General features: G+C 46.0%; 2 protein-coding genes across 5 annotated transcripts in view; one reads left to right on the top strand and one right to left on the bottom strand.

Moving 5' to 3' along the window:
• Nucleotides 1-3,751, bottom strand: part of CORO7 (coronin 7) — a 54,471-nt gene extending 50,720 nt beyond the window's left edge. For 2 of the 4 annotated variants that reach the window (XM_036920452.2, XM_036920453.2), the window contains exons 1-2: nt 3,555-3,751; nt 1,130-1,226 (exon numbers count right to left, since the gene is read on the bottom strand). In XM_036920452.2, the coding sequence (XP_036776347.2) occupies nt 1,130-1,226; nt 3,555-3,614 (157 nt within the window). In that variant the 5' untranslated portion in view covers nt 3,615-3,751. The remainder of the gene's footprint in view (nt 1-1,129; nt 1,227-3,554) is intronic. The other 2 variants (XM_036920454.2, XM_036920455.2) reach the window with 1 other exon arrangement.
• An 8,034-nt stretch (nt 3,752-11,785) lies between these two features.
• On the top strand, nt 11,786-12,051 carry LOC118929896 (40S ribosomal protein S27-like). Its single transcript, XM_036920470.2, has one exon. The coding sequence runs from the start codon at nt 11,843-11,845 to the stop codon at nt 11,999-12,001; it is 159 nt and encodes a 52-aa protein (XP_036776365.1). The 5' UTR covers nt 11,786-11,842; the 3' UTR covers nt 12,002-12,051.
• Nucleotides 12,052-14,841: the final 2,790 nt, after the last annotated feature.

Genomic DNA, 14,841 nt, shown 5'->3' on the forward strand with positions numbered 1-14,841 from the left:
CCAATCTTTACACCTCTCTGGACATAGTGACTGGCCCCAGGTTAGGTCCTTGCCCCATGCAAAAACCTCTGGTAACATAAGATGTACAGAAGACTGGGGAAAGAGGTTGTCTCTTTTTGGCATGTAGATAATAAAAAATCAGCTTGGGCAAAACAGAAGGAACAAAATAGCAGCAGACTCACAGACTCCAAGAAGGGACTAGTGGTTACCAAAGGGGAGGGGTGGGGGAGGGCAGGTTGGGAAGGAGAAGGGGATTGAGGGGTATTATGTTTAATACACATTGTGTGGGGGGTCACGGGGAAGACAGTGTAGCACAGAGACGGCAAATAGTGAATCTGTGGCATCTTACTACACTGATGGTTAGTGACTGCAATGGGGTATGGCTAGGGACTTGATAATATTGGTAAATGTAGTAACCACATTGTTTTTTCATGTGAAACCTTCATAAGAGTGTATATCAATAATACCTTAATAAAAAAAAGTAAAAAGCTTGTATATCAATGACACTTCAATAAAAAAGAAAAAAAGTGTAAAAAAAAATCAGCGTGGGACCACCAGCTGCCACTTTTCCCAGCTTTACCTGAGAAAGAAACCATCACCTGAGGGCAGCAGAGCTAAGAGACAGGAGAGAGGCTGGGGCCAGTGGCATGTGTGGAGCTTCTTGTTTCGGCCCTGCCTGAAACTCCTGGACTTCTTAGTTGTATGAGCTAAAATGATATTCAATTTCTGCTTAAGTCCGTTTGAGGTCTGAGTTATCACTAGCAACCAAGAGTCCAACTAACACAAGGATCTATTGACCCCAGGCACGCCTAGGCCCCCAGAAGAGGAGTGAGTAGCACGTGGGGATAGATGGAAACAAAAGGGACAGTTCCCTCTCTGCGCTCCTGGCCACACTCTGGAAGACCACAGCCAACATGGACGTATACAAAGTATGAAGGCACAAACACCCTAATCAAAATCCATCTGATTACACACGCTGACCATCTGTAGTGTCTAAGGCCCTGTGTGGTGTTGACCTCTGCACCCCATGAAACCCATCCAGGTCTCCAGCCTACAGTGACCTGCCCTTCTGCCCCACCCAAATTAGGGTGACAATGTCCAAATCTCCACACCCTGTCTACCTCCCTACCTGGATGGTTGGTGTTAAACGCGATCAAGCGGCAGCTAGATTTGATAGAATTCCCACATGAGGGGGCAGTTCCTGCTCGAATGTCACTGATCCAGGCCTGAAAATAAAGAGTAAAAAATATGACGGCCAGGGCTTGGCTAGTGCCTGAAGCAGTGGGTGGGGCATAACCCAGGGAACTCTACCTTAAAGCTGCACCTTTAGAGATGCATTCATTTGGAGCAAACCCTTCCCCATTCACACAGTCCTTTAAAAAGGAACTTAAAAATGTTCTTGGAATCATAACCTAAATTCATAAAGAGGGAGGATTTGCTTATTAAATCAGTTGTATAATAAGGGAAGAGAGATGATCAGCAGAAGCTCAGGTTGAAGAAAGAAAGTCAACAGGTCAACTGGGTAGTGCATGTGGTAGTGGGTGTTTCTGTCAAAACAGAAACCAAGAAAGGAGAAGTGGGCACTTGCGGCAGAAGACAGACTTGGCTTCCTCAACTGCACTAATGAAGGCCTCCGCCAGGCACAGGGGCTCCTCCAAGTCCCAGGAGAAAACACCCAAGCTCAGGAAGGGGAAAAACCAAAGCCTTTGCACTAAGTCCTACAGATGGGTGAACTACACACCCCCATGAAAAGCAAATAATGTTAACAGCCCCCTACACGGAGAGGCAGAGGAGCACTTCTGAAACTAAGACCAGCAAGTTCCAAAAGTTTTCTCTGTTAGTGTCAAAGCACCATGCACCAGCACTCCTCCCCCCTCCCACCCGACCGTGCAGCACCCACCCACAGCATCCCGGAAGCCACCTCCACCACGGAGGTTTCTATTTTAATGTTCAACTGCCCTGGGTATGCCATTATCATCTTGTATTATTTTCCCCTCCTGATTCATGTTTACTGTAAAAATACAGTGACAGGAAATATCTTTGAAAAGGAGAATAGATCACCAGTTTGCACATCTCCCTAACATAAACTGTTTTAAACTGTCCCTGTAATCCCTAGGTCCATGCCTGTCCGCCTTGCTGGACTAAGGTCCATCTGGGAACAAGCCCCAGGCCCCTCAAGTACACTCCAGACCGCTTCAAGTAGTACTTACTGCACTTGGGGGAGATGCTATCAATGCAAATCTTAGTACCTCTGCACACCCTGCCCCTTTTAACCTTTCAGTGACTCCCCTCTACACTTAGAAGACAACCTAACTTTTTTGTGTAGCCCTAAGGCTTTGCAAGACTGCTCTGGACTCATCTGAAACTCTGCTTCACCGCCACTGCCCTCCATCCACCCTGGCCCACTTTCCATTCCTCCACAGGCTCTTTCCCACCCCACTCTTCCTGTACCTGACTGCTTCTCACCCTTCCGGCCTTAACTGTCACCTCTTCCGAGCAGCCTTCCCTGACCACCCTGTGAGATTAACCTCCACCTTGCCATCCACCTCCACCTCCACCTCCATCCCAAGCTCTCAGGTTCAGGTATGTTCTTCAGTGCACTTATTAAAACACACAATGCCCACTCAGGCCTGGCTGCTTGGTGGCTGTCTCCCTCATGAGAGTATGGCAGCACAGAGGGCAAGAGCCGTCCTGTTCACCGCTGGAGCTCCAGTAGCTGGGCACAGCACATGGGAGGTACTGAGGTACTGTACAGAGAGTGAAAAGGGAACTTCTGCCCCTGCCCTGCTGCGTTAAAGGTCAGTTCCTGGGCCCGATTATTGGAGGACACTCTCAGGCCTTGCACAGAATACCTGGAGCCGCAGACCAGGGCTTGCATCGTTCATGTACACCCCCATCAGGCCGGCTGCCCTTCCGGGGCCCCAAGGTGCTCCCCAGCATCTGGCCCAGCTACCTCTCAGGGCTCCACCAGCACGGTTTCCCCAGGCCCCACCCAGCCCCTGACAGCATCACCCCGATTAGGAGAAGAGCTTGATTAAGAGAAGAGCTTGCACCAGCCCCGAGAAGAGGAAGCGCCAGCGGAAACGCGAGGAAGAGGCGCGCCTCTGGCTGAGGGGCTCCCCTCTTCGGCAGACACACCCGGACTCGTTAGGCCAGGGCACAGAGGCGCATCTCTCCCACACTCCAGCCCCGGGCAGCGGCGAGCAGGGCGGCGGGGAGGGACAGCCGGCGCCAGCAGCGTCCCGGCCACGGCTCCCCAGCGAGGCCGACCGGAAGCCGGGAAGGCAGGCAGCCTCGCAGGCCTCAGGGTTCGGCCCCAGCCGGGCCGGCTGCGCCGCCTCGGGGATCCCGGGGTGAGGCGGGAGGACCCTGGGGCTCACCGAGCAGCCCGTGTCCAGGGAGCGCCAGACTCTGCCTGCTAGGCCACGACAGGGCGGTCCGGACGCCGGGCCCGGGCCTGTACGGGGCGCCCCGGGGCAGGCGGGCTCGAGGGTCCCCACGCGGGCCCTGCTGGGGGGAAGGGCGGGGGCGCGGGGCTCGCTGGCCGGGCTCACCTCGCGGCGGGGCAGCCGGGCCTCCGTGTGCCGGAACTTGGACACCTTGAAGCGGCTCATGGCGATGGGGACCGCGGCGAGCGCAGCTTCGAGGACTCGGGCGTCGGCTCTCAGGTGCACGGCCAGCAGCCGAGACTCCCGCCGCCTCCTGCCCCACCCGCGGCCCACCGCCCGCCGCCCGCCGCCCGCCGCCACGCCCCAACCCGCCCCAGCCAATCGGAGCCCTCTCCGGCCCGCAGGGCCTCGCCTAGGGCCCCTGTCCCCGGGCGCGCGCGCCTGTGACCCCACCCCCCAGCCAATCGCCGCTGGGCCGCCCCGAGAGGCCACGCCCGGATGCCGACGGGCCAGCTGCGCGGGCATGGAGGTCACGTGCGTTCCGTTGCCCACCCCCAGCCCTGCCGAGCGTCCACGAGGACTGCGGACAAAGTCGCGGTGTTTTGTTGGGGACTTGCCCTGGAGGCTTTCCGGTATGCGGGGCGCGCTTTCCCCGGGGAGGACTAGGGCAGAATGGAACTGGCTCCATTCGGAGGTGGGGTGCGCTCCCTCGCAGGAAGAGCCGCTGGCCGGGTCACACAGTGGCAGCGAGGAACCGGAGTCCGGGTCAGACGCAAACCCCTGTCGGTGCGGCTACGGTAAAGCTCCGCCTCCCACCGGCTTGGGCCAGGTGGGCTCCGTGGGAGGGAAGAGGCCTTCAGCATCTCTTTAGGGTGTCTTGGCTGCAGGCCTTGCGCAGTGGGCAGGACTCCTTGAAGGAAATCGGTATCATTTACGGATAAGCTGTAACGGAGAGAGAGGACTGGAGAATCCCTTTAAGAGCAAAAGTGCCCGAGCGGCGCTGCTTGCTTAGTCCCCCAGGCAACTCAAGAGAAAATAGCGGGTTCATCCCACAAGCAGTTCTCTTCGCTTTGAAAATTGAGTCCGTGATTCCAGAATATGCTTTGTGCTTGCGCACAGACAGAACACTTGCTCAGGCATGTCTGAAAAAGGAACTTTGATCTGAGAAATGCGAATGATTAGTGGGAAGGACCAGCTGCTGCAGAGGACAGCTCCTCCCGAGGCAGGCTGCTCACAGGGCGACTCCGAGAGCTTGGCTGGGCAAAGGGCAACGGATGGACCCCAAATGCAAGTTCTTTTCTCAGTTCTCAGGTAAACTGAGGACTAAAAGGCGACTTACGGTTATCCTATCAAGCCAGTGTAAGTCCGGGGAGAGGAAATCCCAAGGCAAACTACCTCTAAAAACCGAAATCAGTCAAAGGGAGAAATAAAGTTTAAAACCCGTTTATTGTTTACAAACTGCAGTCCGGGTCCTTCTCTCTTTCTTGCTCCGGCAGAAGCAAAACCGGCCCTCCCCTCCCCTCTCTGGTACAGGTAAGCCCTCCTTGCCCAGGTAGTTACCCACTGATATGGAGATGAACTTCTCTCCACCCCTGAGGAATAATGCAAATGCACTGAAGCCGTACTAATTTTCATCTCTGAACGCCTATTGATACGCAGATATATTAAAGCCAGGCGAGATATTCTGGAAATATTACACTTTTACCCACAGCCAGGTAAGAGGGACTTGGATCTCCATAAAACAAAAACAGGATGCTAGTGGAGTTGACTGAGGGTGGGATTTGGAATTCTAAGCAGTCTGGCAGCCGCTGGAGTGCAGCTTTCCCGTGACACATAACTCTTCAGACTCTGGAGTTAACAGCAGCTTTGGGCTGGTCGCTGTCAATACAGTACTTAGTTGGCTGTGGTGTTCAATTACCGCAGATAACTGCTTTTTTTTAAAATTATGGTGAAAACGTAATATAAAAGTTTATTGATCTTGTAGCACGTGACAGGATTTTCTTCCTCTTTAAGAGTGGCTGATGTACCATTGCGTGTGTATACTGTATACCACATTTTGTTTACCCATCAGTGACACTTGAGTTCTCCCCCTCCTGGCTACTGTGAATAATGTTGCTTTGAACCTACATATGCAAACAGCTCTTCAAGACCCTGTTTTCAGTTTTGGTGGGATATATATATACACACATACATATATATACGCACACACCGAAGAGTGAGATTGCTGGATCATAGTAGTTCTATTTTTAATTTTTTGAGGGACTTCCATTCCAGATGTTGTTATTAGAATTACAATTACTGATAGTTTAATACCATCCTTAGTTATTGTAGGCGGATTGGTTAATTCTAAAGTAGGCAGTAACCCCTATTTGTATGAACAGTATTTGACTTACAGCGTCCTAAAAGGGACATTTAGACATCATGTATTGTGATTCAAACGTAAAGCAACTATAGATCTAAAATGAAACAAATCTTAGAAGAAAACATAGGGCAAAAGCTTCATGCCATTGGATTTGACAATGATTTTTTTGGATATAACATTAAAAGGTACAGGCAAAAAATAAATTGGATTTCATGGAAACTTAAAATTTCTGCCTCAAAAGTCACTATCAACAGAGTAAAAATCTACAGAACAGGAGAAAAATTGGCAAATCATATCTGACAAGGGATTAATGTCCAGAATATATTGAGAACTATTAAAATTCAACGAAAAGCACCTAATTTAAATCAAAAGACTTGAAGAGACAGTGCAGCAAAGAAGATACACAAATGGCCAATAAACACATGAAAAAATGTTCACCATCACTAATCACTAGGGAAATGCATATCACACCTGCTATGAGATACCACCTCACACCCAATAGGATGATTACTATAAGAAAAGAAAAAAGACAACAAGTGTTAGCAAGGATGTCAAATAATTGGATCCCTTGTGAATTGTTGGTAGGAATGTAAAGTGATACAGCTGCTGTGGAAAATAGTATGGCAATTGCTCAAAAAATTAAAAATAGAATTATATGACCCAACAATTCCACTTCTGAGTATACATCCAAAATAATTAAAAGCAGGGTCAGGAAGAGATATTTGTATATCCAGGTTCATAGCAGCATTATTCACAATTACTAAAACATGGAAGCAACCCAAGTGTACATTTATGGATGAATGGATAAAATGTGGTATATGCATACAATGGACTGGTGTTCAGCTTTTAAAAGGAAGGAAATTCTGCAGTATGCTAATAACATGCGTGAACCTGGGGGACATTATGCTAAGTGAAATAAGCCAATCACAGAAGGACAAATAGTGTATGATTCTACATATGAAGTATTTGAGTAGTCAAAATCATAGAGATAGAAGGAATAGTGGTTGCCAGGGATTGGGGTAAGGGGATGAGGAATCAGTTGTTAATGGGTGTAGAGTTATAGTTTTACAAGGTAAAGAATTCTGGACATGGGTCATAGCAGTGGCTATACAACATTAAGAATATATTGAAAAGGACACCATCAACAGAATGAAAAGGCATCCTACAGTATGGGAGAATATATTTGTAAATGACATATCCAACAAGGGGTTAACACCCAAAATATATAAAGAACTCACATGCCTCAACACCCAAAAAGCAAATAATCCGATTAACAAATGGGCAGAGGATATGAAGAGACAGTTCTCCAAAGAAGAAATTCAGATGGCCAACAGGCACATGAAAAGATGCTCCACATCACTAAACATCAGGGAAATGCAAATTAAAACCACAGTGAGATATCACCTAATACCAGTAAGGATGGCCAGCATCAAAAAGACTAAGAACAACAAATGCCGGCGAGGATGCAGAGAAAGGGGAATCCTCCTACACTGCTGGGGGGAATGTAAGCTAGTTCAACCCTTATGGAAAGCAATATGGAGGTTCCTCAAAAAACTCAAAATAGAAATACAATTTGACCTGGGAATCCCACTCCTTGGAATTTACCCAAAGAATACAACTTCTCAGATTCAAAAAGACATATGCACCCCTATGTTTATTGCAGCACTTTTCACAATAGCCAAGATATGGAAGCAACCTAAGTGTCCATCAGTAGATGAATGGATAATGAAGATGTGGTACATATACACAATGGAATATTATTCAGCCATAAGAAAGAAACAAATCCTACCATTTGCAACAACATGGATGGAGCTGCAGGACATATGCTCAGTGAAATAAGCCAGGTGGAGAAAGACAAGTGCCAAATGATTTCCCTCCTTTGTGGAATATAACAACGAAGCAAAACTGAAAGAACAAAATAGCAGCAGACTCAGAGACTCCAAGAAGGAATTAGTGGTTACCAGAGGAGAGGGGTGTGGGTGAGCTGGTGGGGAGGGAGGGAGAAGTGGATGGAGGGGTATTATGTTTAGTGTACACATGGTGTGGGGGATCACGGGGAGAACAGTGTAGCACAGAGAAGGCACATAGTGGATCTGTGGCATCTTGCTGCACTGATGGACAGTGACTGCATTGGGGTGTGGGGGGGACTTGATAATATGGGTAAATGTAGTAACCACATTGTTTTTTCATATGAAACCTTCATAAGAGTGTATATCAATAATACCTTAATAAAAAATTAAAAAATATATATATATTGAATGCCATTTCCCACAATAGAATTTTCTAAAAATATAAATCAACTATATGCCTATCACAAAGGTTCACGTAAACATTCCAAATTTGCTTGAGGTCACTATCAAGTTCCTTAGATTAATAAATTCATTTTTTATGTAAATATATATGAGTGGAACACATTTTGACACCAACACTTAAATTATGCACTGACAATATAAAGGGCATTTTCATAGAAAAGACCATTATTTTTCAAGCTTATGTTTTTCACATTGGAGTCTACTCATCTCCAAAGGATCCAAAGCTTTATTCTCAATGTCTGTGATCTTTTTCTTTTTTCCTTTAAAAGAGTTCCTTACATTTCTCAGATTTATGAAACATTACTTAAGTTTACTTTGGGCAGAATATTTAGTTGCAAGCTGGAGCTTTTTTTTTTTTTTTTTTACGGGCTTTGAGGAGATCAGCAAGGAGGTCCTGAGGCAAAGACACATTCATCTCCTGCAGGGAACTTAACCAATGCAGATGTCATGCCCAGGGAGCACCTGGATCACACATTCCACACCCCTTTGGAATTGTCCCACACTCTTAGGGAAGAAAGAAAATGCTACAACTAGAGAAATAGTGAACTAGCTTTTATTGCCTCCGAAGAGACCGTCTCCTGCCCTTCAGCCCTCTCTAAAAGGGCTCCTCACTCACGAAGGGAGGAGAGCAGCCATCCCATCGCACAGCCATGGGCTTGGCCAGGCCCATTGTACTTCAAAGGTCAATGTCCACAGGAAGTCCGGATAGACCATACTTAAATCTCCCTGCTAGCTCTCTTAGTTCTCACCACCTCAGGAAAGCAGAAAAGACCCAGTGGAACAGGAAAATGAAAAGTGAACAGTGGGGAGATGCTTGCAAACCTTGTGTGCCAAATTCTGCAAGCAACATTTATTTGTCCTTAAAGCCAATCTTTTTGGTTTTAGATTGGAGAAGAAGGTGGGTAGACATACACATATTCTGCCTGGGAGTGTGGGTAGCTGTGGCTCTTTAGTGGGTGCTGATCCCAGTTTTTGGCAACAAGCCTGGGATGGGTCCATTTGTGCCCTGACACAGCTGAAGTCCTTGGACAGCAGTGAAACTGTGTGTAGGTGGGGGTGGCAATAAATACTTGCCCTGCCTCCCTTTTGTTGTGAGAAGCGAATGAAATTTAGCATGACAACTTTGTAAACTATTAAGAGCTGTTTGACATCATCCACCACATCAACAAAAAGGACAAAAACCACATGATCATCTCCATAGATGCTGAAAAAGCATTCGACAAAATTCAACATCCATTCATGATAAAAACTCTCAACAAAATGGGTATAGAGGGCAAGTTCCTCAACATATTAAAGTCCATATATGATAAACCCACAGCTAACATCATACTGAACAGCGAGAAGCTGAAAGCTTTTCCTCTGAGATCGGGAACAAGACAGGGATGCCCACTCTCCCCACTGTTATGCAACATAGTACTGGAGGTCCTAGCCACGGCCATTAGACAAAAAAATACAAGGAATCCAATTTGGTAAAGAAGAAGTTAAACTCACTATTTGCAGATGACATGATATTGTACATAAAAAACCCTAAAGACTCCACTCCAAAACTACTAGAACTAATACTGGAATTCAGCAAAGTTGCAGGATACAAAATTAACACACAGAAATCTGTGGCTTTCTTAACACACAGAAATCTGTGGCTTTCCTATACACTAACAATGAACCAATAGAAAGAGAAATCAGGAAAACAATTCCATTCACAATAGCATCAAAAAGAATAAAATACCTAGGAATAAACCTAACCAAAGAAGTGAAAGACCTATAACCTGAAAACTATAAGACTCTTAAGAGAAATGAAAGAGGTCACTAACAAATGGAAACTCATCTCATGCTCCTGGCTAGGAAGAATTAATATCATCAAAATGGCCATCCTGCCCAAAGCAATATACAGATTTGATGCAATCCCTATCAAATTACCAACAGCATTCTTCAACGAACTGGAACAAATAGTTCAAAAATTCATGTGGAACCACCAAAGAACCCGAATAGCCAAAGCAATCCTGAGAGGGAAGAATAAAGTGGGGGGGGGATCTCGCTCCCCAACTTCAAGCTCTACTACAAAGCCACAGTAATCAAGACAATTCAGTAATTCAGTACTGGCACAAGAACAGAGCCACAGACCAGTGGAACAGAATAGAGACTCCAAACATTAACCCAAACATATATGGTCAATTAATATACAATAAAGGAGCCATGGGCATACAATGGGGAAATGACAGTCTCTCAACAGATGGTGCTGGCAAAACTGGACAGCTACATGTAAGAGAATGAAACTGGATCACTGTCTAACCCCATACACAAAAGTAAATTCAAAATGGATCAAAGACCTGAATGTAAGTCATGAAACCATAAAACTCTTAGAAAAAAACATAGGCAAAAATCTCTTGGACATAAACATGAGCGACTTCTTCATGAACATATCTCCCCGGGCAAGGGAAACAAAAGCAAAAACGAACAAGTGGGACCAAATCAAGCTGAAAAGCTTCTGTACAGCAAAGGACACCATCAATAGAACAAAAAGGCATCCTACAGTATGGGAGAATATATTCATAAATGACAGATCCGATAAAGGGTTGACATCCAAAATATATAAAGAGCTCACACACCTCAACAAACAAAAAGCAAATAATCCAATTAAAAAATGGGCAGAGGAGCTGAATAGACAGTTCTCTAAAGAAGAAATTCAGATGGCCAACAGACACACGAAAAGATGCTCCACATCGCTTGTCATCAGAGAAATGCAAATTAAAACCACAATGAGATATCACCTCACACCAGTAAGGATTGCCATCATCGAAAAGACAAACAACAACAAATGTTGGTGAGGTTGTGGAGAAAGGGGAACCCTCCTACACTGCTGGTGGGAATGTAAGTTAGTTCAACCATTGTGGAAAGCAGTATGGAGGTACATCAAAATGCTCAAAATAGAAATATCATTTGACCCAGGAATTCCACTTCTAGGAATTTACCCTAAGAATTCAGCACTCCAGTTTGAAAAAAACAGATGCACCCCTATGTTTATCGCTGCACTATTTACAATAGCCAAGATATGGAAGCAACCTAAATGTCCATCAGTAGATGAATGGATAAAGAAGATGTGGTACATATACACAATGGAATATTACTCAGCCATAAGAAAAAAACAGATCCTACCATTTGCAACAACATGGATGGAGCTAGAGGGTATTATGCTCAGTGAAATAAGCCAGGCGGAGAAAGAGAAATACCAAATGATTTCACTCATCTGTGGAGTATAAGAACAAAGGAAAACTGAAGGAACAAAACAGCAGCAGAATCACAGAACCCAAGAATGGACTAATAGTTACCAAAGGGAAAGGGACTGGAGAGGATGGGTGAGAAGGGAGGGACAAGGGTGGGGAAAAAGAAAGGGGGCATTACGATTAGCATGTATAATGGGGGGGGGCATGGGGAGGGCTGTGCAACACAGAGAAGACAAGTAGTGATATTACAGCATCTTACTACGCTGATGGACAGTGACTGTGAAGGGGTATGTTGGGGGGACTTGGTGAAGGGGGGAGCCTAGTAAACATAATGTTCTTCATGTAAATGTAGATTAATGATACCAAAAAAAAAAGAGCTGTTTGACAGCAAGCTATTGATTATGATGCAAGGAAGGTGCACAGTTGAAAGGAAAGAGCTCTTTCCCATGGTGATGACCTGTCCATGAGAACATACTTCTTGCAAAGATCTCCTCATCCCTCTCCAGAAGGAGGACACACAAGAAGTAGCACCTGGTGCAGAGCACCAATTCCTATTTCATGGACGGTAGATGCCCCGGATGCTGTAAAATCACCACCATCTTTAGCCATGCACAGATGGTGGTTTTGTGTGTTAGCTGCTCCACTGTCCTCTGCCTGCCTGTAGGAAGAAAAGCATGGCTTGCAGAAGGATGCTTCTTTAGATGGAAGCAGCATTAAAAAAAAAATATCACCACCCTGAGTCAAGAGGAGTTAGAAACCAGCCAGCAATAAACACACTCTGGATTTAAAATAAAAAAAATAAAGAGCTCTGGTTTTGTTAGAATGCCTAAGCTTGGTTCATCTACCGACAACTCTGTTTGCTTCACTAGCTCTGTGACTTTTGCCAAACTTTTTTATTTTTCGGAACTTATTTTGTTGTGGGATTCATTTTTGGGGGGGAGGGGGAGCAGGGGTCCATTTGTAAAAATGGAAATAGTCTTTGCTCTACTTATAGACTTGTGATCATATCAAAACAGACAGCATGAGTAAGTTCTTTGTGAACTGGAAAGAGTGTTCTTAACATGGCTTAAGTTTTCAGATTTCTCCATAGCCACCAATGCCTGAAATTGGTCCCATGGACATGTCAAGTGTGACAGATCCAAATAACAGCAACTTACTATCTTTCTCCCCAAACCTGCTCCTTTCCTGGGTTTTTTAGCTTGGCATCACTACTGGAACATGAAAAGTATATTCATTGTCCCCCAACAGCTATCAGTCAAGTTTGTAACTTACCCATGTGCAGTAATTGTGCCTTCTCCATCTCTGCCATAATGATTACCAGTGAAAGCGCAAGCCTAGGCTGCTCGCATCAGGGCATCTTTCCAGTGGCTTCCCATGCTCTTCCTGAGAACCTGTTTTCCCTTCCTTCAGAAGCCACCAGCACCCATCCATTCCCTTAGGGTTCTCTGCTTCTAAGAGGAAATACAGACTCCCCAACCATCAGCCTTCTTGCTAGCCCCTAAAACAAGAACATATACTCCCTTTCACTGTGGATTTTTACTGTTAATCACTGTGGGGAAATAGATGGAGGGAACATTAAAATACCAAAAAATGAGGAAGTTACAAAGCTGACAGTTCTCACATTCGTAAGCCCTGCTCTAAGTTTCTTACTCACTCTGAGCTGGTAAAGTCCCTCCGCTTCTTGTTCTCAGCTCTGTACTACTCAGCTTTTACCCCCTGGGTTTGGTCTCCCTGTGGGCAAGTAACTGTGTCTGAGTTCTGTTTGGTATTTTCAGTGCTTAGCACAAAGCCTGACACATATGACTAACAATTGAGCACTTACTGTGTGCCAAGTGCCTGATGAAGCCTCTACATGAATTATCTCAATCGTTCCTCAAATGATTCTTAGTTACTATTATGTCCCCCTTTTACAGAAAGAAAACTGATGCACAGAGAGGTTAAGTAAGTTGCCCACAGACACACAGCTGGTAAGTGGCAACGCTGCGGTTCAGTCAGTCTAACTCCAAGGCCCATACTCTCAACCACTACACTGGGGACACTTAAATATTAGTTAAGTATATTACACAGACTTTTTTCCCCACCCGCCACCCCATGACAACCTTTTCCATGTTTTTGTAAAATGTCCCTTTTTTACTTTAGTCCTCTCTGCTCCCCTGCCCAAACTTAACTATTCCTTTCATTTTACAATAGCTTCATAACCATTACTGAACCAGTGGTGTTTTCTTTTATATCGTTAATGTACAATTACTTGAACAACATTATGGTTACTAGACTCCCCCTATTATCAAGTCCCTGCCGCATACCCCATTCCAGTCACTATCCATCAGCGTAGTAAGATGCTGAACCAGTGGTTTTTAACCTTCTTTGAATCTCAAAGCTTGTGGAGAATTCGACTGATGAAATCTGTGGATATCTCCCCAAATTAATATCCCATACACAAAAATTTCAGCTGTCATGGGGGGAGGGGCAAGGAGCACAGACCATCTTATACTCGTCCATGAGCCCTCAGGTTCTCTTCCTAGAGTTTGGGGTCGGGAGGAGTGTGAAAGTTGAAACTCCTTTGCAAAACTTACCAGGCCAGATTTACCTCTCTAGGCTCAAGGCCAGTCACACACCCTAAGTTTAAGGCTGAAGCAAAGGGCAAACACTTCCACATTTCTAGACATCTGCTTTTGAAGTTCTTGCTACTTGGAATTCTCTTCCCCTTCACCCCAACCTGACGCACTTTCCACCAACGTCCAGCTGGAATGCTACTCCCAGATGCCTTTCTTAACACTACAATTACCCCAACCTGTTTGAGAAACTCCCTCACCTGTGTCCCCTTAAAACTGTTTGTACTTAGGATTGCATTGATCATATCATTTCAGTTACTAGGAACCTGTCTCTTTCGATTGTCTTTTGCTCCTCCACGGCAGGAGTGGTATGTCATTCATCATTGTATCCCCAGTGCTCTAGGACATGCGTGACACACAATAGGTGTTCACAACGTTTATTAAATTAGCTTTTGGGGAGCTCGGCTCTCCGCGACAAGTTCACTGCAGGTTTGGAGAAGGGTAACACGCATAGGAGAAAGCTAAGCGATCAAAGTCCGCCCCGTGGTAAATAAACCAGAAAGGTGAGCTGAGAGGCCAGGCTTTGAGAGTAGGTAGGGCCTCCGGGAGCCGACGCGCTCAACATGAAAGCAACACTCCACGTCGCTCCACTGAGAAGCTGCGCATCTTGCGTTGGAGAAAGGAAGCCGCGCGGTGCATGCTGGGTTACGCGCGGCTCACGGCCGCAGTGCACGGCGGTATTGGTAGTCCCGCTCCTTGGGGACACCTTTAAACGAATTACATTCGGCTACATTCAACCAAGTCCTTACATAGATATGGTGCCACTTTGGTCATCCAGCACAGAATGACGAGGTTCTCTAGGCAAGTATACTTAACAGCACTCTTCAGAGCAAACCGGGTTTTGGCGTCAACAAGAAAAGCGACGTGGGTCCAGCTGCGCGTGCGCAGCGCCCCTCCTCCCGGTCCTGCGTCTGCGCGAGCAGCGGGTCCCGCCTCCGGAAGTGC

This window comes from Manis pentadactyla, chromosome 10 (assembly GCF_030020395.1).
Source record: "Manis pentadactyla isolate mManPen7 chromosome 10, mManPen7.hap1, whole genome shotgun sequence".
In the NCBI taxonomy this organism is placed as follows: domain Eukaryota; kingdom Metazoa; phylum Chordata; class Mammalia; order Pholidota; family Manidae; genus Manis; species Manis pentadactyla.

Coding starts and splice junctions, on each gene's coding strand:
- LOC118929896 (XM_036920470.2), top strand. CDS start 11,843: ATGGACGGTAGATGCCCCGGATGCTGTAAAATCACCACCATCTTTAGC.